The sequence below is a fragment of the Dasypus novemcinctus genome, chromosome 9 (genome assembly GCF_030445035.2).
Source record: "Dasypus novemcinctus isolate mDasNov1 chromosome 9, mDasNov1.1.hap2, whole genome shotgun sequence".
NCBI classification, from domain to species: Eukaryota; Metazoa; Chordata; class Mammalia; order Cingulata; family Dasypodidae; genus Dasypus; species Dasypus novemcinctus.
In genome coordinates, this window is record NC_080681.1 from 78,417,153 (window position 1) to 78,438,331 (window position 21,179).

General features: G+C 35.9%; 1 protein-coding gene and 1 pseudogene across 2 annotated transcripts in view; one reads left to right on the forward strand and one right to left on the reverse strand.

The window, feature by feature from the left end:
- The window catches only part of NDC1 (NDC1 transmembrane nucleoporin), a 66,215-nt gene that overhangs the window by 14,679 nt on the left and 30,357 nt on the right, over positions 1-21,179 (forward strand). For both annotated transcript variants that reach the window (XM_058303539.2, XM_058303541.1), the window contains exons 6-11: positions 1,381-1,489; positions 3,242-3,293; positions 5,104-5,236; positions 6,119-6,211; positions 7,791-7,872; positions 9,861-10,019. In XM_058303539.2, the coding sequence (XP_058159522.1) occupies positions 1,381-1,489; positions 3,242-3,293; positions 5,104-5,236; positions 6,119-6,211; positions 7,791-7,872; positions 9,861-10,019 (628 nt within the window). The remainder of the gene's footprint in view (positions 1-1,380; positions 1,490-3,241; positions 3,294-5,103; positions 5,237-6,118; positions 6,212-7,790; positions 7,873-9,860; positions 10,020-21,179) is intronic.
- On the reverse strand, positions 12,017-12,895 carry LOC101435066 (voltage-dependent anion-selective channel protein 2 pseudogene; annotated as a pseudogene).

A 21,179-nucleotide genomic window follows, 5' to 3' on the forward strand; every position in this document is an offset into this window, starting at 1 on the left:
AGAGTTGGCAGGTGTCCACTAAGTAAATATTTAGTGGGTTCAGCCTTCATATCTTATAGATAGGAAAATAGAAAGGAAATTTGGCTTGCTCAGGGTTGCACAGAAAGTGGGAGCAGTAGAACTCATTCTCCCACCAATTCCTAGCCTACTGTCTTCTCCACTGCCTCCCATTTTTCTGCAAACAGCATTTTTAAAAATAAACTTTCTATTTTGAAATTCTTTTAAGCTTACAGGATAGTTGCAAAAGTAATACCAAACCCATGCAGGGAATGCCAACATATTCCCCCAATCTTTCATGTTTTGCCATATTTTGCCATATCATTCTACCAATCCATCCATCTACCCATCCATCCATCTGTCCATCTATGTACCTATATCTGTTGTCTATATTCTGAACATTAGATCCAGTCCAGGATCATGTATTGATTTAGCTGTTAATGTCTTTTTAGTCCCTATCTCTTTTTTTTTAATTGTGGAAATATATAGATGTCACAAGCATTCCCATCTTAGTTACTCCCAAGCATGCATTTCAGTGGGATTAAGCATATTCACAGTGTTGTGCTACCCTCACTACCATCCATTACCAGAACTTTCCCATCACCCCAGACAGAAACCCTGTACCCATTATGCATTAATTCTCATATTCCCTGTAGTCTGCTTTCTCTCTCTGAATTTGTATATTCTAGCTATTTCGTGTAAGTAGAATCATACAATATTTGTCCTATTACGTCTGACTTATTTCACTCAATTGAATGTGCAGAAAGTATTTTTAAAATTTTAGTATAGAGGCAGTATGCACTATCTTTAATATTGCAGGCCCTTAAGCTAGACTGCCTGGATTCAAATTTCAGATTCTCTTTTCCTTTTTTTCAGAGAAGTTGTAGGTTTATAAAAAAATCATGTAGTCAGATTTTCTTTTTAATAGCTGATAATATTTGTTGTTACTTAACCTCTCTGTGCCTGTTTCCTCATCTGTAAAATGAGGATAATGATAAAACCTCCTTCATAGGGTTGTTGTGAGATTTAAACTGATTAATACATGTAAGGTATTTAGTATAATAACTGGTACATAGTAGGTGCCCAGTGAATGTTAGCTGCTGTCATTATTTGTACTTTCTCCATCTTCATAGTCCTTAGGATCAAATATGAAATCATGTTGTTAATTTTCTCATTTCTGATCTCATATCAGTATAATATTGTATAAAGGAAATATTAAATCTCTTAACATCAGAAACAGTTGAGGTTTTGACTCTGAAATAAATTTTCTTATTCAATGATTAATTTTTTATATGTTGACTATTATGATTAAGTGCTTGCTATAGAGTAAAGTGGAACCTTTCTTTGGATGTTTCATTTGATTCTTTTTCTCTTTTTCCACAGCAATTCAAGTTCTTGCGCTTTAGGAGATCTCTGTTCTTACTACTTAAACATAGTTGTGTGGAATCCCTATTCCTGGTTAGAAATTTCTGCATCTTGTATTATTTTCTTGGTAAGAATTTCTGCTTTTTGATACAGGATATGTGTTAGCTCATATCTGAGAAAATCTCAGTTGCAAAGTCTTTTTTGTTTCTGACAATTGTAGGTATATGATTGGCCCAACATTTGTTTAAATTGTTCAAAGATTATTTGGTTAAGGGGAGATATTGTATGTCATTTAGTCATTATTCTGTCAGGAAATAACTTTTTTTTCCATAAATCTGTAACTTGGTAGTAATACAGTAAACCCATCCTTTTGCTAAGGGAGGCTTGTATGATTAATTAGTATGAATTTTAGTGTAATGAACATTCCAAGCTGAATTGAAAACATTAATCTCAGTAGCAGCACATAATATAAAAATCCAACTTTCTAAAATAGACCATTTTCGGACTAATATTTCTTATACTACTTTTTTCCATGGATATAATTTTACAGAGTAGTTCTTTCTATATATGAGCCATTCTGTTTTCTACTTTTTAAAATTTGTTATTTATATAATCCATTCTTTTACATAGGTTTTGTGATCATCGCTCTCCCTTGTGTTGTATTAACCTACTTCAGTCAGCCTCGCTCTTCCCGTATCATTATATATTTGACTTGACACAGTATCATTGTGAACATTTCCATAGTCAGCTGTTTCTTCCATATTTCCATTTATATTTGATTTGAATTTCATTTCCAATATTATCACTTCTTGTTTCTTTGTTGCACTTCAATCTTTTTTGACCTGTTCCTTTTTTTGACTCTCATTTTATAAAATGTCATATAAGTTTATCACTGGGAAACAAAAGAGACAACACTGTTACATCCTTTGCTGTCTGTGTCTGAACTGAATAATGGGTGCACAGTTGCCAGTGACTGACAGAATTTGAAGGAGGTGACACAATAGGTCACAGTTGGGTATGCATCTGTTATGTACATAGTGATTTGTGGAATATAAAGCCAGCAGCAAAGTTTGTGCTATATGTAATTGCTCACAGTTAATATATTCTGTGGTAATTGAAATTTGAACCATGTTTTTGGGGTACTGGTTATTTAACTAAACCATGGTACCTGAAATGGGTACATATCAGAACGACGCAAAGTGAGAGCTGACTACTTAGAAATTATTCTTTTCTTCTGCCCATTCCTAATAAAACGAGCTAGCATTTTTGAGATCTTGGCCATCATACTGACATTATATTCTAAAGTATGATTAAGATTTATTAACTTTTTATGGTCATTTTATTAGTCAGGCAAACAGGTGCTGGTCCAAAATATCAGAAATCTGTTGGCTTTTATAAAGGGTATTTATTTGGGGTAGAACCTTAGAGTTACCAGGCCATTAAGGATAAGTTACTTCCCTCACCAAAGTCTTTTGCCACATGTTGGAGCAAGATGGCTGCCGACGTCTGCCAGGGTTCAGGCGTCTGGGGTTCCTATCTTCCCGGGACTTGATTCTTTCCAGGCTCAGCTGCTCTGCTCCTCTGTGTGCTTACTTCCTGGGCTCCAGCTCAAAACTCCAAACTCCTTTCTCTGTGGTTCGGTTTCTCTGTGGGTCTTCACCACCCAAGGGGGTGAGGACTCAACATCCTACTGACGTGGGTCAATCAAAGCCTTAATCATTATTTAGTCAAGTAAAAGCAAAACTTCTGAATGCAATATACTCTCATATGCCTGGAGGGACACACTAGTTTACAAACATAATCCAATATCTATTTCTGGAACTCATAAACAATGTCAAACTGCTACAGTCATAATGTGGTATTTTTTTGACCCCTTTAGGCCATATTCCCAAAGTATGGATTAGCACTGCTATGGACCTTCAGAAAGATGAGTAAGTAATATATGAAGTCTAATTTTAACTGTCTCCATCCTTTTAGAGGTATGTTACTTTCCAGGTGTTTTGTTTAGATTATTTAACCTTTTAAAATTTTTTCAAAATTATGTTCAGTTTTGAATGGTTATAACATTAGCATGATTTAAAATCCCAAAGGTAAATAAAAAGGTATACATTGAAGAACTCCTACTTCTTTCTCCAGTCACCTAGTTCCTCTCTCCAGAAGTAAGCAAGGATAATCAGTTTTTATTAGCTACAGCTTTTATTTTATGCAAAAGGAGACATCTCAAGCTGATGACCTAATTTATTTTTCTTAATAAATATCCTGTGGTACTTTGTGGTAGATGCTATTCTAGATCCTTTTATACGTGATAGCTCATTAAACCTTCACCATGATTGCCTGGCATTGTTCTGATTTTGCATGTGAGGAAACCAAAATTGAGCAAGGTCAAGTGACCAGTTGAAGGTCATGAGTGGCAATGAAGTGGTAGCACAAGGGTGTATTGTTCTAGCTATCCCCCATGGTTTTGCACATAGTTAATGCTTTAATATATGTTTGCTGAATAAATGTAAATTTCTTTTCTAATCGTGTTCTTTTAGTTGTTGGTTATTCCACTTTGAGGCTTTTGTGTCATTTATGGGATTCACTCATATTAGTTTTAGGGAGTGGAAATATTGGCATTTATGGGTATTTACATTTTATTTGCTAGGAGATGTTATGGTTTCTACAGTGTAGATTACAATTCCTAACTTTAAAAAAATTTCTAGTTAAGGTTTAGTTTTGTTTTCTGTTTAATTCCTAGATATGAACCCAAGTACTTGAGTCATTTATTTTGTTAGCCCAGATTTCAGATTGGGTCAAATGGAAAGAGAAAAATAATGATATTTGATAGAAATTTTACATAATTCTTTCCTCCTTTCACTTTAAAACTGTTCCTTCATATGGCATAGTGCTCAATAACCTGTCTGTCGAGTATGCCCAGCCCTCACGTACCCTAAGTAAGTGTTTACTTAAAAATATTATAAAAAATATCCCGCACTTATTGATATGCCAGTGAATGTCAAGCACTTTGCTGGGCACTCCTAATATAAGCTATTTTAAATCTCACAATAGCCCTAAGAAGTAGAGTGAAGAGATTATGCCACCATGTATGGATGAGGAAACTGAGGTTGGAGAGGTCAAATGATTTACCTAATCACAGTACTCAAATAGCAGTCAGAGGTTCTAATCCTGGTTTTGACAATTGCTAGTTGTGTGGTTATAGGATTATGATCTCTTAGTTAATTAATCTATTCAAGGTTTTTAGCTTTATTTAGGATTCTCACTGAGTTTCTTGAATAAAATTTAAAAGTAAAGTTCTTTTTAGGTAGTAGTATGCGCTTTTAACTTTATGAAACTGTCTAGAGGGTGTACAAATAGAAGTGAAATCTGGTCCAGGAGAGGTGCTAGTCATTTTTAATGGTTTTTAAGTATCAAACTACAAAGCAACAATAATCAAATTTCACCCAGTTTCTGGTAGTTAGGCTTGTAGGCTTGCTTCATTCTTCCTCCATACTAAATGAGAGTGAGCATTTGGAACACAAGAAGCTGCAGTGCCAATTTAGGTCTGCTCTTCCCTTAAGGCTCCTTAATGTACCTCCTAAGAAGGTATTAGGGAAAGAATCCTATAGGGTACAAAAGGATAGGAGTCGCCAATTATTATTTATATATAGGATTTATTTGTTTCTCAGCATGTAGCCTCAAGTCTGTAAATTTCTTAGATTGTATTTTCCCCATAAGATTAAATAGTAATTTCTTCTTTGGTAGGCAATTACATCCTCTTAACACTGTGAGTGGCCTCTTGAATCTCTCATTGCTCTACCATGTCTGGCTGTGTGGTGTCTTTCTCCTGATGACTTGGTATATCTCATGGACACTCTTCAAAATCTATGCCACAGAGGTTTGTATAGAGTTGTTTTTTTCTCTTTTCTTTCTCTCCCTCCCTCCAGCCTTTCTTCCTTCCTTGTTTCTTTCTTTCTTTTGTTAATACTTTCATATTTTGGAATGAACAGATTAATTTTTTGGTTATGCCCAAAGCCATTTTGATAAGTTAGGTGTTAGTCTCTCTTCTGAGACTTTATTGGGTATTTAACATTTATAACCACTATTACCTTCTATTTCTGAGTGACAGTCTTGGTATTCACTTAACTTTTGGAAATTAAACTGATTGGGCTGCTAAAAATGCTATACTTTTATCTGTAGTCTTATTTTCTTCTGGAGACTTCCATTTCTTTTCGAGAATACACTAAATGGACTTGAATTTTAAATTAATTTTGCATGCTATTGATACAAATACTATTGAAATATTTAAGTATAAGGCAATTAAACTATTTGTTCTTGGAAGGAAAGTTTTAAAATTTGTATTGAAATGATTTTGAAAATTGAGGTGATTGTCTTGATAATTTAGACAATAACCTTTCAAGTGAATAGAAATTTTGTTTTTGTCATCCAAGTGTTTATCTTAGAAAATGAGTGTTTCTGTTTCATTTTACAGTCTTTATAGATTTGTATCCTTCAGTGGCTTTAGGGAATCTGTGTTTCTGAAATTTGTTTCTATTATTGGCAGCTAGAGGTCTAGTAAACTGAGACAGTACAAACAGTTTAGAAAGTGGTGTTTGGTTATTAACTTAAATGCAACTTGTTTTTCAAAGAACACTAAAGATGTTAACTTGGTTTTGTGTCTCCTTTCATAATTTAAATTACTTGAAATAATTCAGTGCTTAATGTAATAAGGTCATGAAAATAATCATTCTCATAATCTTTATATTTGATTATATGATAGGCTCATCTCTTTCCTGTTCAGGCACCATTTGTAGAAGAGTCAGAAGAATGCCTCCCTAAAGTTTTAAACAGCAATCCTCCCCTCATCATAAAGGTATCAGACTATGTATTTTGTATCTTTATATAGCCATCTCTCACATAACTTAAAGAATGAACTTAATACTTAACAGACATATTTTTTGAGGGTCTAGTATGTTTTAGTCCTAGTATTGTAAAAATCACCTACATCGGATGCTGTTCATTTTTTCAGTTTTCCTTCCAAATGACTAAAATGTGAGTATATGTTGCAATATCATATGTACAAGCTAGCTAACATTGTCTATATTCAGAATACTTACAAAAATACTTCCAAGCATAAAATACTATGTCCAACCGCATGCATTAACTTTTCACAAACCTGCCTGGTAGGAAAACATAATGCTGTTGATTTTTTTTATCACTAGATCAAGTTGTATTTTTACTCATGTAGTATTTTTTGGCTTTTGTTATCAAAGGTAGTGTTTAGCAGTGTGTAGACAATCAGTGTATTCTCTTTAAATATGAATTACTGATAATCCTAAAACAAATTATAATTGAAAGAGCTTAAGGAAGATGCAATAAGTTTACCGATCAGGCTAAGTGAGAATACATTGTTTTGATTCAAATTGCGTTTTGAAATTTGCAAATTGAAAATAGGTGTGACCCTGTTAAAAGCTCATAGTATTTCAAAAAAGAATAGAGGGGAGCAGGTGTAGCTCAGTGGTTGAGTGTTTCCTTCACATGTACAAGGTCCTAGGATCAATCCCTGGTACCTCCTAAAAAAAAAAGAATATAGTTAGAACCTAGAGTTTTGATCACACTTTTAAAGAAGTTATAATAAACTAATAAGATAATGAACTACCAAGGCTCTAATTACCTTTAAATATCAATTATGAGTAATTTATTGGAAAAAATTTAAAATATTAGTTATTCATGGTTGTTTAACAAAAAATTAATTTAATTGGCAAGTGTCAGTTACTGCTGGTTGCTTAGGGTATAATGATGAATTAAACATAGCTCATCCTAATAGAAAAGACTTACATGCAAAATAATTAAAATTTACTATGGCAAGCACAAAGGGAGCCACTTATTCTGCTTGGGATCAATAGAAGAAAGCTTCACAGAGGAGATGATGTCTTGAAGGATGAATAAAGAGGTTTGCCAGGGAATGGAAATGAGGATTTTCAGTAAAAATGTTCAACAGATGTTGCCTCTCTACTGTGTGCTCAGCATTGGCTTTGGATGTGGTAGTAAGCAAAACATTGTCCCAGCTCTCATAGATCTCACAGTTGTGGGTAGAACCAGACAAGTAAACTGGCAATGATAATACAATATGTCAAATGCCATGGTAGAGATCTATGTGACTATATGTTTGTGGGGGAAGTTAGGGAAGGTTCCAGAAGGGAATTTCTTATACTACAGAGGTGAGAAAAAATGTAATGTTCGCTGGTTCCTTGTAGCAGGAGCCTAGAGTGGATTGGAAGGGCAGAAGCAGGAACATTCTAAAAGTCTAAAAAGGAAGTTTGTGGTTCTGAAATATTGTTTCCTCCAAGAAAAATTTCATTTAATTTCTCCTTGGACATATAATGTTGGGCCCAGTTCATTAGATTTTGTATAGAAGTTAATAATATGTGGGGTTTGTTTTTTTCCTCTAGTATTTGGCCTTACAGGACCTGATGTTGCTTTCTCAATATTCTCCTTCACGAAGACAAGAAGTTTTTAGCCTTAGCCAACCAGGTATTGTTCAAAGTAATAAACCTGATTAGATATGCGGGGCAGAAAGTATTCCACTTGAAGTTTTTGGCAAGAGAGGTGTTTTTAATAAAATATCACGTATTAGTGAATCTATTAAATCAAGTGTTGATTTAAATATTATACAACTAAATCCATTGCAGTAGGTAGAAATTATGTTACCAGAAAAGTGTTTTTTAACTTTTATATTATTTCCTTTAACCCTCTCATTCCTTTCACCTGAAGAAATTCTGAGATAGGTTGACAGTCTTAAAGGAAAAAAAGCACAACTTAAGTATGTTTGGCATGATATATGTTTATAAATAAAATAAAATTTTTAAAGAGCAAGCACAACTTAAGAATTCTAAAAATTTTAATGTTTTAAGGTATCTTAGAAATTAGTCTAATCTGTAGGTGGGGGTGGGTTTCCTAAGTATCAGAGATTAAGTACCTTAAATAAAGTAAATGGCAGAGTTGGAATAAGAAATTCTGTCATTCAGTTCCAAGTGTGGTGCTCCCTCCTCCTGCTCTGCTACTCTTTCTCCCTTAAATAAAAAGTAGAAAGGAACTAGATTTGACTGTGACTCAAAGTTGCTCTTGGCAACTCTGAAACATTTCTCTACTCTTAAGTACTTACTAACTTCTCAAAGCTGCAACTTCGCCGGTGCTCTTCCTAGTTCCTAAAGGGAATGTAGTCCATCCCTGCCAACCTTTGGGAACAAAAAGAAGAACTTGGGTAGCTTTTCATCTCTCTAATCAGCTCTTCATTATTTTACCAAACTTGCCAATTCCTAGATTATAAGATAAAGCTTCTATGCTTGAACTGTACTTGGATATGAAATCCAGTTACATAAAAATATAAATGACTAGAGACACTGTCATTTTAGTGGCATGAAAAATCCAGAACTGATGGTATGTAAATTTAGTTGTACCATACTTTTCTATCAGACTTGGGTTCATTTAGGAATTCTCTGTACATTAAATATTTTCACCAGAGTCGAGTAAACTGTAACAGGGAGGCCTGTTCTCTGTCAGGATTTGTAAATTTAACTGGGCTATTATATAGTTCCTTAGGGGTCCTGAGTTAACAGAAGTGTAAACCATCCTGGGGACAGTGGAGTGTGGGAAATGGATTATTTGGTTTTATTTGCAGGTTAATTGGTATTCCACTTAAATTATAAATAGGGGAAATAAGAAGGGATCTGTGTGAAGATGGAATGATTGTTTGGCATCCACGATAGGGAAACCAGTTTTCAGTGGACTCCTGCTATTCTCAACAGATAATGAAACCTCGTTAATTTTTAGATGACAGCTCCAAAAGATAAAGGTCTTTAGAAATTGAAAAGATAATCAAGAAAATAAAAAGATTTATCTTAGGGAATCTTTAGAAAAGAAAAAGATAATGGGAAGTTAGGGAATTTTTAAAACAGCATAGGTCATAGCAGTTTAAATTAAATGAGATAGCTGTTTAAACTGTCCACATATGAAGTATGATCATTGTTAAATAATGGGTCAGTACTAAAAATGTAATAGCAAGTAGGGGCTATAATACGAATGAAAATATAAGGAAGCACAGGTGGTTAAACTAAACAGTTTAGAGGTCACTGAGGATCTTTAGACATGCTTGTGTTTATTGTCTTAATCTTTGGTCTGGTCAGTACTGCTAATAAAGTAACCCTGGTCTTTTCACTCAAACCATGCCCTACTATTTGGCTTTATTTTAGTGACCAATTTGAGAGGTGTTTTTGTTGTTGTTTTTAGGGTTAAAAAAAAACAAGTTTTTGTAGGTTTTTGGGAAAAGTAATTTATTTCACAAATATATACTGAGCTCCTGCTGTATATTAGACAACATGAGTATAAATAGTATCTTAAAATAAGAAAAGTGGGCCCTGTTACAAAGTGTGATACAGCATTTCTTATTGATTTTTCTCCCTACTTTGAAAGTAGAATATCAGTTTGTCTACATTTTAAAGGTTTGTATTTGGACCTCTTAGGTGGACATCCTCACAATTGGACAGCCATTTCAAGGGAATGTTTGAATCTTTTAAATGATATGACTCAGAAACTGGTTCTTTGCCAAGAAGCTGCTGCTGCAAATGGGAGAGTGATATCTTCATCCTATCCAATGGAACCTAAGAAATCCAACTGTACAGGTACTACTAAGAAAGGGGAAAAAAATTTGAAATTTTTTCCTGCAAAAGACAACAGTAGTTAATATAAGAATGTATATGAGTGTGAGGTATATGTATTTAGGAAAATTAATCCAACTTGTAGAATATACTGTTCCAAGAAAAAGACTGGGGTATCATTGTAGACTGAAAAAATTAAGTCCATCGTGATGTTGGTTTTAAAAAGACTGACTATTGTTGGTCATCAAATAGAAGCCTTCAGCTTACTCTAATATAAAGCCAGGTGCATGTGTTCATAATACTGAATGTTGTTCTGCTTGCACTTTCCCTGAGACAGAACATTGCTGGACAATGTCCAGAAAAGAGTAATTGAAATGATTGAGTGATTTAAGGGTGGGGTCATTTCACTTATTTTTTCAAGATAATCTAATATGTTAGTTCTCCTTCAGATTGAAAGATGGAGCCTGAGCGTACAGGTAGAGGAACCTATGCCATTTCATCAGATCCCTTAAGTAGAGAATGTCTGACTGTAAGACTGTTAAAAGGGTTTAATGCTCAAATGCTTTTTGGAGCTAGACATTTAATGAACATGAGTAAAACTGGTTGGGTAAAGAATTTGGTAAAGTGAAGAACATACAGGCTTCATCTGAAGAGGGAAGCTCTAAGTTACCATACCCAGTGTCTGAACTTTTGGTCTTTTTTTTTTTTAAGATTAAGTTGTGAGTTTACAGAAAAATAATGCAGAAAATACAGCTTCCATATACCCCCTCACATGTTTTCCCTGTTATTAACACTATGCTCTGATTTGCTACCTTTGTTATAATTGATAAAACAGTATTATTATAATTATGCTATTATCTACATTTCATAGTTTATACTGGGGTTCACTGTGTTATACAGTGCTATGTTTTTGTTTTTTTGTTTTTTTACAGGCATATATTCTTTTATTGTATTGTAGTCTAAAAGTGTATAGAATACATAAGACTTTATGGCATATATTTTTTTATTTTTTATTTTTTTAATTTTTTAATTTTTTTAAAGATTTATTTTTTATATGTTTCTCCCCCCCTCCGTCAGTTGTCTGCTCTGTGTCCATTCGCTGTATGTTCTTCTGTGACTGCCTCTATCCTTATCAGCAGCACCGGGAATCTGTGTTTCTTTTTGTTGTGTCATTATTGCGTCAGCTCTCCCTGTGTGCGGCACCATTCTTGGGCAGGCGCACTTTCTCTTGTGCGGGGTGGCGCACTCCTTGCGCATGGGGCTCCCCTACGCAGGGGACACCCCTGCATGACATGGCACTCCTTGTGCGCATCCGTACTGCACATGGGCCAGCTCCACACGGGTCAAGGAGGCCCAGCGTTTGAACCACGGAACTTCCATGTGGTAGCAGATGCTGCATCCATTGGGCCGAGTCCGCTTCCCCTATGGCATGTAGTAAAGAGCAAAATGCTCACCAAAAAAATTAAAGTAATAGCAAAATACCAGGGAGATTTGACCCTACCTGAAAGTTTTTAACTCTGCAAATACTTGGAATCATAATTATGTATACTTGTTTTATTCATAATTTGTAACATACTGAGATACCAAAGCATTTCTAATGGTGATTGAATTTAACAAAAAAAATTTTAACCTCATCTTAAAACATCCACTGGTCTATCTCATTCAACGGCAGTATCATATTAAATGTTAAAAGGAACATAAAACAAACATGCACACAATTGTAGTTTTTATAAAGGTCTATTTCATTATTAGTAGGTAGCACATTTTAACAGTTAAATGCATTTAAATAATGTATAGGTGACTGCATAACTGCAGCATTGGTAACTAGATAACCAATTCAACTAGAAACCAGCTAACAAAAAACTCTAAATATTTAAAAGACAGCTCTTGTTTAGTTCATCCCTTGTTTTGTTCACCTTCTTGGGGAGGGGGTGGGGGTGTGGGAAAGCCTGCTGATCACAGTGGAAATATATTTAAGCCAAATATTCTGATATCCATTCCCAGGGGTTTCTTCAGATGGATCAAGCCTCCAACTCCAGGGCAAGCCCAAGTTTGTGGCCTTCAGCATTAATGCTCTTCCTGTCTGTTAGAGCAGACTGCATAAGCTTCACACCAGGCCTCAGAGTCTGAGTGTAGCCCACTCCAATTAAACTAGAGTTGTTGGCTTTTGCAGAAATGGAAGCAGTGGAATCCAACTGGTAAATAGCTGTAATGCCAAAATAAGTGCAGGTGGTACCTGATGTCCAAGCAAGCTTTACTGAAGTGTCAAGAGCTTCACATACTTTCTGATAAATTAATCTTCCAAATTCTGTACCATTATTGACTTTAGTGTGTAGCTGGAAGTCTCCAGACCTTTAGCAAAGTTATTCCTTGTCAGCTTTGATTTGGCACTGTCAAAGGTCATCTGGTAACCAGCAAGCCAGTTAGTTCTCATAGCCAAAGATGGCTAACCATGGATTGTAGGTCCAACAAAATCAAAGTCAATATCACAATCGAGGTTTATATACTCTCTCTTATAAGAAGACTTGGTTTTACCACTTTTCTGTCCCGTGTTTGGTGAGAAGGTGGTATCAAACACCTGCTTCAAACTTTGACAAATCTTGTCTTCAGTTGAGATTTCCTGTTCAGAGCGTTATCAGTGTTCCATTTTTCTGTGAAACTGAGACCATACTCAAACCATTTGTATTTTGTCTCCAAGGTCCAAGTAACTTTTCTAGTGTCTGTATTAGATGAACCAGATTTTGAGAATTCCACGCACTGCATGACTTTGTTTTCACATCCAGTTACACCAACCCAAAACCAAATCCTTTGTTGAAAATATCTCTGGCAGCTTTGCCAAAGTCAGTGTGTGGTGGAAGAATACACATCAGCTGCATGCAGCTCTGCCTGTAGGTTGCCATAGCGAGGCTGTGGGAAGGGGTGATCTGGTTGTCTCCTAAGGTGGGCTGCTGCTGCTCTGCACGTAGCTAAAGCCTCTAGGCTTGTTCAAGATAGGGATGCAGCTGCTCCCGCTGGAGGGCAAAGTCTTTAGTTTTTATTCTAGTAACATATATATAACATGAAATTTCTCCTGTTAACCACATTCAAATACATAATTCAGTAGTAATATATATATTCACAATATTGTTTAACCATAACCACATTCCATTACAAAATCATTTCCATCACCGCGAACAGAAACTGTACCAATTAAGCATTGATTCCCCACTGCCTACCCCAACTCCTGGTAACCTATATTCTAGTTTCAACCTATGAATTTTCTTATTCCAGTGATTTCATATCAGTGAGATCATACAATATTTGTCCTATTATATGATAATAGCACTGCTAGTTACAAACATGTGCTTTCACATTTTATATTCATTTCCAAAGATTAATATACAACGTTTTTACCAAATCTGCACAAGTTAACCCTCAGCTTTCCATTCTCTAATCTAGTTCTACTTTTCTGGTGACCCTTAATTCTAGTTCTTAACTCCATGATAATTTACATGATATTTGCACAATATATTTAGTTCATAATAGCACAATCATACAATATTTGTCTTTTTGTGTCTGTCTTGCTTCATTCAACATAATATCCTCCAGGTTCATCGAGGTTGTCATATGCTTCATGATTTCATTTCTTCTTACACCTCCATCATGTGTGTACACCACAGTTAGTTTATTCATTCATCAGTTGATGGCCATCTGAGTTGTTTCCATCTTTTGGCAATCATGAATAATGTTGCTATGACCATTAGTGTGCTGATGTCTGTTCATGTCACTGCTCTCCGTTCTTCTGGGTACCTAGGAGCAGTATTGCCCTGTCATCTGGCAAATCTATATTCAACTCCTTAGGAACTGCCAAAAAGGCCTCCACAGTGGCCTTTAACATTCTACATTCCAACCAACAGTGAATAAGTGTTCCTATCTATTCACATCCTCTCCAATACTTGGCTATTCTAATAGGTGTGAAATGATAACTTATTGTAGCTTTGATCTGCGTTTCCCTAATTGATAGTGATGTTGAACATTTTTTCATGTATGTTTTTGCCATTTGTATATCCTCCTTGGACAAATATCTGTTCAGGTTTTTCGCCCATTTTTTAATTAGGTCATTTGTCTTTTTATTCTTGAGTTGTAGGATCCCTTTAATATGCCTTGGATATCAAACCATTATCAGATACGTGATTTCCAAATATTTTCTCCCATTGAATCCACTGCCTTTTCACCCTTTTGAGGTGCAAACGTGTTTAATTTTGTGGAGCTCCCATATACTTATTTTTTTGTTTGTTTTGCTTGTGCAAGAAGCCATCACCTACTACAAGATCTTGAAGATGGTTCCCTACATTTTCTACTAGTAGGTTTTGGTCCTGGCTTTTATATTTAGGTCTTTGATCATTCTGAGTGGATTCTTTTATAGAGAGTGAGATAGCAGTTTTCTTTCATTCTTTTGGTTATGGATTTCAAGTTCTCCCAGCATCATTTGTTGAAGAGACTATTTGGTTCTAGTAGCATGGAGTTGGTAGGTTTGTCAAAAACCAGTTGCCTTAGAGGTGAGGGTCTGTTTCTGGACTCGTTATTCTATTCCACTGATCAGTTTGTCTTTATGCCAATATCATGCTGCTTAGACTACTGTAGCTTTGTAGTATGTTTCAAGGTCAGACAGTGAAAGTCCCCCCACAATACTTTTCTTTTTTAGAATTCTTCTGGCTATTTGATGCCCTTTCCCTTCCAAATAAATTTAGTATTTGGTTTTTCTAGTTTTGTAAAGTAGGCTGTTGGCATTTTGATTGATATTACATTGAATCATTAAATTAGTTTGGGTAGGAGTGACATCTTCATGATATTTAGTCTTCCAATCCATGTACATGGGGTGTCTTTCATTTGTTTAGGTCATCTTTAACAGCTTTATTTATTTATGTAACTTTTTTTTTTTTTAAATACAGTTTTCTCAATACGGGTCTTTTACATCTTTGGTTAAATTGATTTCTAGGTTTTTTGAGTCCTTTGTTGCTATTGTAAATGGAATTTTTTTCCTGATTTCCTCTTCAGATTGTTCAGTACTGGTTTATAGAAACATTACTGATTTTTACATGTTGATCTTTTTAACAGTTTGATATTATTGATGAATTCCAAAAAGAAATACTGGATTATATTTGTAAACTGATCTTTTCCTCTGGGCATATTAGATTATATTTGATTCAGAGGTTTACTTGATTAAGTAATCAGGTAAACCTCTTGTGCCAGTAGAGCGTTGAGTACCCATCCCTTGGTGGGTGAGGACTCACAGATAAAAGGCATGGCAAAGGGCAGAGTTGCGTTTTTTTGATGTTGTAATTTTGATGTTGGAGTTTGATGTTGAAGCCTTAACGTGGAGCCTCGGAAAGTAAGCTCACAGAGGAAACGGAAGCAAGCCCCAGGAACAGAGAAACCCTGAGCCCAGGAAAAAGAAGCCTGAAGAAGGGAGGAACCCAGGAAGCCCTGAACCCTCGCAGATCTTGGCAGCTGTCTCCCTCTAACGTGTGGAAATAGGCTTTGGTAAGGGAAATAATTTATGCTTTAATTCTGTAAGCTCCTACCCCAAATAAATACCCTTTATAAAAACCAACTGATTTCTGGTATTTTGCATCAGCACCCCTTGGGCTGACTAGTACAATCTTGTATCCTGCCACTTTGCTGAACTCATTTATTAGCTCAAGTAGCTTTGTCATAGACATTTCACAATTTTTTAAATACAGGATCATGTCATCGAATAGTGAGAGGTTTACTTCCTCTTTTCCTATTTGAATGTCTTGTTTTTGTTTTTGTTGTTGTTGTTGTCTAATTGCTTTAGCTAGAACTTTTAGCATAATGTTGAATAGTAGTGGGGACGGTGGGCATTCTTGTCTTGTTCCTGACCTTAGAGGGAAAGCTTTCAACCTCTCACCATTGAGTACAATGTTGGCTATGGATTTTTCATATGTGCCCTTTTTGATATTGAGGAACTTTCCTTCTGTTCCTCTCTTTCGAAGTGTTTCTATCAAGAAAGGATGCTGAATTTTGTTGGATGCCTTTTCTGCATTGATCGAGATGATCAAGTGTTTTTTTCTTTCAATTTGCTAATGTGTTTTACATTAATTGATTTTCTTGTTTTGAGCCACCCTTGCATGCCAGGAATAAATCCCACTTGCTCGTGGTTTATAATTTATTATTGTTGTTGTTTTTAAGAAACATAGAGCATACAAAATGTAATTCTTTTTTAATATGGTTTTTAATTTGAATGGCAAGTATTTTGTTGAGAATTTTTATATCTATGTTCATTAGAGAGATTGGTCTGTAATTTTCTCTTCTTGTTTCTTTATCTGGCTTTGGTATTGGGGTGATGTTGGCATCATAAAATGTGTTATATAAGACCCAGCAAGAGGGCGGTGACCTAACCTGGGTATGCCTCAGTGACATCCAATCAAAATCCTGAAATAATTTAATTGAAAGTGATTTAAATAAAGGTCCCTTAACTGAACTTAATCAAAAGGCCACATCTACACTGTGTTTATAGTCCAGGAATGGGTTAGGTTAAGAACGTAGTTTTTGGGAGTCTACAAAAGACAAACCAAGATAGGTACAGATACCCTTCTGTCAGTATGTAGTGGACTTCTTTTTCCCTTGTTACAGTCTTTGACTTTAAATTTATTTTTTATCTAATTTTGGCTACCCCCACTTCTCTTTTGGTTACTATTTGCATAGTCATGTCCGTCCCAGTCCAGTCCCCATCCATTTTGTGTCTTTGACTTTAAGATGAGTCTCTTGTTGATAGTCTCTAGTTGGGTCATGCCTTTTAAATCCAATCTGCCAGGCTCTACCTTTTGACTGAAGAGTTGAATCCGTTTATATTTAACATAGCTAGTGATAATGCAGGACCTTCTTTTGCCATTTTGCTATTTGATCTTTGTAAGTTCTATGTCTTTTTTGCCCTTTAATTCTTCCATTAAAGCCTATTTTCATATTTATTTGATTTTTTTCTATTGTATTATTTTGAATTCTCATTTTTTCCCTCTATATATATTTCATACATCTTCTCTGTGGTTACCATGGGGCTTAAATTTATCCTCCTAAATCTATAACAGTCATGGTTGATTTCATTTGAACTTTAGTACCATTCATACAACTGTTCCTGTACTCCTCTGTCTCCTCACCCTTTTGTCATACTTGTTACAGATTGTATCTTTATACCTTATATGTCCAATACCATAGCTTTATCGTTACTTCTTCAATATTTGCATTTTTGAACCTGCAAAATGTAAAAGTGGAGTAATACCAACAAATACAATAGTTACGGGTATTTATAATTATCCTTATGCTTATCCTTAACAATCCACTGTCTAGAGTCCTTTCCTTCCAATCTAAAGAACTCCCTTTAGTATTGCTTATACAGCAGGTCTAGTGGTAATGCCCTTCAACTTTTGTTTATCTGGGAATATTTTCATCTCTCATTTTTTTTTTAAAGATTGTTGTTTGCACTAGCTGTGTGCTGTGTCTTTAGGAAGCACCAGAAACTGAACCCAGGACCTCTGATGTGGGAGGGAGGCACCTAATCACTTGAACTACCTCCATTCCCTGCTTTGTTGTGTCTCTCTTGTTTTTTTCTTCTTGCATCTCTTGTTGCATTAGCTTGCCCTCCTATTTGTCACATCAGCTGTCTTGCTTGTTTTTTTCTTTAGGAGGCACCAGGAACCTCTGTTCCCTGCATTGTTGTGTCTCTCCTTATGTTTCTTTTCTTGTGTCTCTTGTTGAGTTATCTTGTTTTGTCAGCTTGCTGTGCCTGCCTGTCAGTGCCAGCTTCCTGTCTTTAGGAGGCACCAGGAACTCTGAACCATGGACCTCCCGTGTGGTAGATGGGCGCTCAGTCGCCTGAGCCATATCCACTTCCCTTTCTCTAATTTTTGAAAGCCAACAGATATAAAATTGTTGGTTGGCTATTCTTTTCTTTCAGCATTTTAAATACTATCACACTGCCTTCTTGCCTCCATGGTTTCTGATGAGAAATCAGCACTTAATATTATTAGGATACCCTTGTACTTAACGTGTTGCTTTCTCTTGCACTTTCAGAGCTCTCCTTGTCCTTGTTATTAGACAATTTGCGTACTGTGTGTCTGGGTATGGTTCTCTTTGAGTTTATACTCTTTGGATTTTGGTGGCCTTCTTGAATACACATAGTCATGTCTTATTAAGTTGGGAAGTTTTCTGCCATTTAAAAAAAATATTTATCTGCCCCTTTCTTCTCCTTCTGGGACTCCTATAATGTGTAGGTTGATATATTGATGGCATCCCAGAGGTCTCTTTGGCCCTGTTCACTCTTTTTCATTCTTTTTTTTCTTTTTTCTCTTCTGTCTGAACCATTTCAATTATTTTATCTTCAGGTCACTAATTGTTTTTCTGACAGTTCCAATCTGCTGTTGAAACCCTCTAGGGAATTTTACATTTCAGTTACTGTGATCTTCAACCCCAGTAGTTCTGTTTGGTTCTTTTTAACAATTTCTGTCTCTTTATTGAGATTCTCATATTGTTCATTCATTGTTTTCCTGATATTCTTTAATTCTTTTTCTGTGTTTTCCTGTATCTCCTTGAGCATATTTAGTATCATCTTTTTAAAAGTCTATTTGATCATCGTTATGTTTTACTCATTGATGGTTTCTGGATTTTTATCTTGTTCCTTTGGATGACTCATCATTTCCCTTTCTTTATCTGTCTTGTATTCTTCTTTTGTACACTTTTAATATTTTAAAGAGTTAACTCTGTGATATAGGCCCTCAATTAGTCAGCCAAAGGGGTGCTGATGCAAAACACCAGAAATCTGTTGGCTTTTACAAAGGGTATTTATTTGGGTAGAAGCTTACAATTACCAGGCCATAAAGCATAAGTTACTTCCCTCACCAAAGACTGTTGCCACATGTTGGAGCAAGATGGCTGCTGATGTTTGCCAAGAGTTCAGAGTTCCTGGATTCCTCTCTTCCCGGGACTCCATTTCTCTCAGGGCTCAGCTTCTGTGCTTTCTCCACAAGGCCAGTTGTAGACTATCAGGCAAATGGCTCTGTTTTTCCCTCTGGGGCTTCCGCTGTGTCTAAGGAACCTTCTCTGTTCCTCTGTATTCTTCTCCTGTATGTTCGCTTCCTAGGCTCCAGCTCAAAACTCCAGCATCAGAACTCTAACATCAAAACTCCAGCCTCCCTGCTCTGTGGTACTGATGTGGCCCAATCAAAACCTTAATAATTATTTAATCAAGTAAAAGCAAAATCTCTGAATCCAATGTAATCAAATAGGCCCAGAGGAAAAGACCAGTTCACAAACATAATCCAATATCTATTTTTGGAATTCATGAATGATGCCAAACTGCTACAGGTCCAGAGCTGTCTGATCCTTACGTTTGAATCTGCTAGTGTGATTTGACAGAGATTTCCTTGAGTGGCTGGAGCTAACAAAAACAAACAAACCAATGCAAAAAAGCAACTTTCACATTCTTTGCAAATTGGCTTTGTGTTGGCTGGTGGTCTCCTTTAGAGTTTAGCCCTCCTATTAAGAAGTTCAGCCCAAGGAAGCAAATGGGAAGTGCAGGATCCCATTCCTTGTCCTGATTGCTGGTGGCCTTTGGAACACCAATTTAGAAGAATTTGAATGCTCCTCTACTCCATGTGAAATCAGTCTCTCCCTTTCCTGGATGCTCTATTGTGTAATTTAAAGCAGGTAATCCTTTGTCCCAGGTCACTTTGACTTAATTGTTTGTAACATTGCTTTAGCTGTCTGCAAACTGCTTCTACCTTCAGGGAAAGTTCTGGGTGGGTGAGCCCATGAGGAGTTTTCCTGGTTCCATCTTTCATGGTGTCCCTGATACATTGGCGCCAACATATAGGCACTGCAGTATGTGCTTAGGGGTTACTCTACTTCAAACAAGGCCTGGATCCACAATGAATGCAGCCTGGCTCCATACCTGCAGGGAGGGGTTTGGAAGGAGCCATCAAGGGCACCGTTTTTGAAAGCTTTTTCTTGATTCAGCATTACTGCAACTCTGATGGAGTTCTGAGGAAGATGGTTTTGTCAATTTTTTGCAGTTAAAAGATTTTGTGGGTAAACAGCACCCTGCATTTGCATCTTAAGCTACCATCCTGTCAAATGGAAACCTGGTCTTTTTTTCTTTTTTTTTTTTTTGAGTAGCCTGGATTCTAAAAAGTATTTAAGTGAAATCTTCTAGTTTTTAAGGTTAGCAACTAATTCTGATACTTAAAAATCACTCTATGGGCCAAAGAAAATTCATGCATCTGTGCTTTTGAAGTCATTATTCTGCAGTGGTTATAGACCAAAAAATACAAATAGATTACAACGAAAAATCATTTAAACAGTTTGTTATTGTCAGACTTTAAAAGATCCTAGGGCTTTTCATATGTTACCAACTTTCAAATTAGCATTCATTTATTCAACAAATATTTTCCGAATGTCAGCAATATGCTAGATGCTAGGGAATCAAAGATGAAAAAATGCTTTTGGAACTGACCTTTTAGTTGGAGGCATGCAAATAATGACAAAATATACGTGCTAAAAGGAATTGTTTTAAGTAGAAACAGAGAAAGGAGAACTCTTCCTGATTTCCTGAGTTATTTGGATCTCTTTTATCTCTCCCACAGCAGTCTGTTCTTTCATAATGTTCTTCATATTTGTGACTGCTTGTTCATTCTATCTTCCCTTTGTTGTGCAAGCTCCCTGAGAGTAGAGAGCCATAGGTATTTAATATTTGTTGATGGAAGGGGAATAGGAAAGGCTTTATGGGTAGTAACAAACGAGTTAAGACATAAGGGAAAGTGAAGTGGAAGTGCATGGGATGAGGGGTGTAATATCCTTAGCAAGAAAAGTACTATGATTATAGGTACAGAAGAGTGAGAAAATGTACTCTGTTCTCTGAAATAACCAGTAGTTAAGCATTACTGGAATATGAAGTGCAAGGGAGAGAATGTAAAAAGAGTTTGAACAGAGAAGAAGATATTTGATAATGAAAAGAGACATTGTATGCAGTGAAAAGGAGTTTACAGTTTATCCTGTAGGGGATTACATGGAGCCATTGAACAATTTTGAATAGGCCAGTGACATCAAATTAACACTTTAGGAAGATCATTGTATTCCTGGGTTGGATAGATCATGATTTGACCAAGTGAGAAGCATGCGTTATTTTAAATT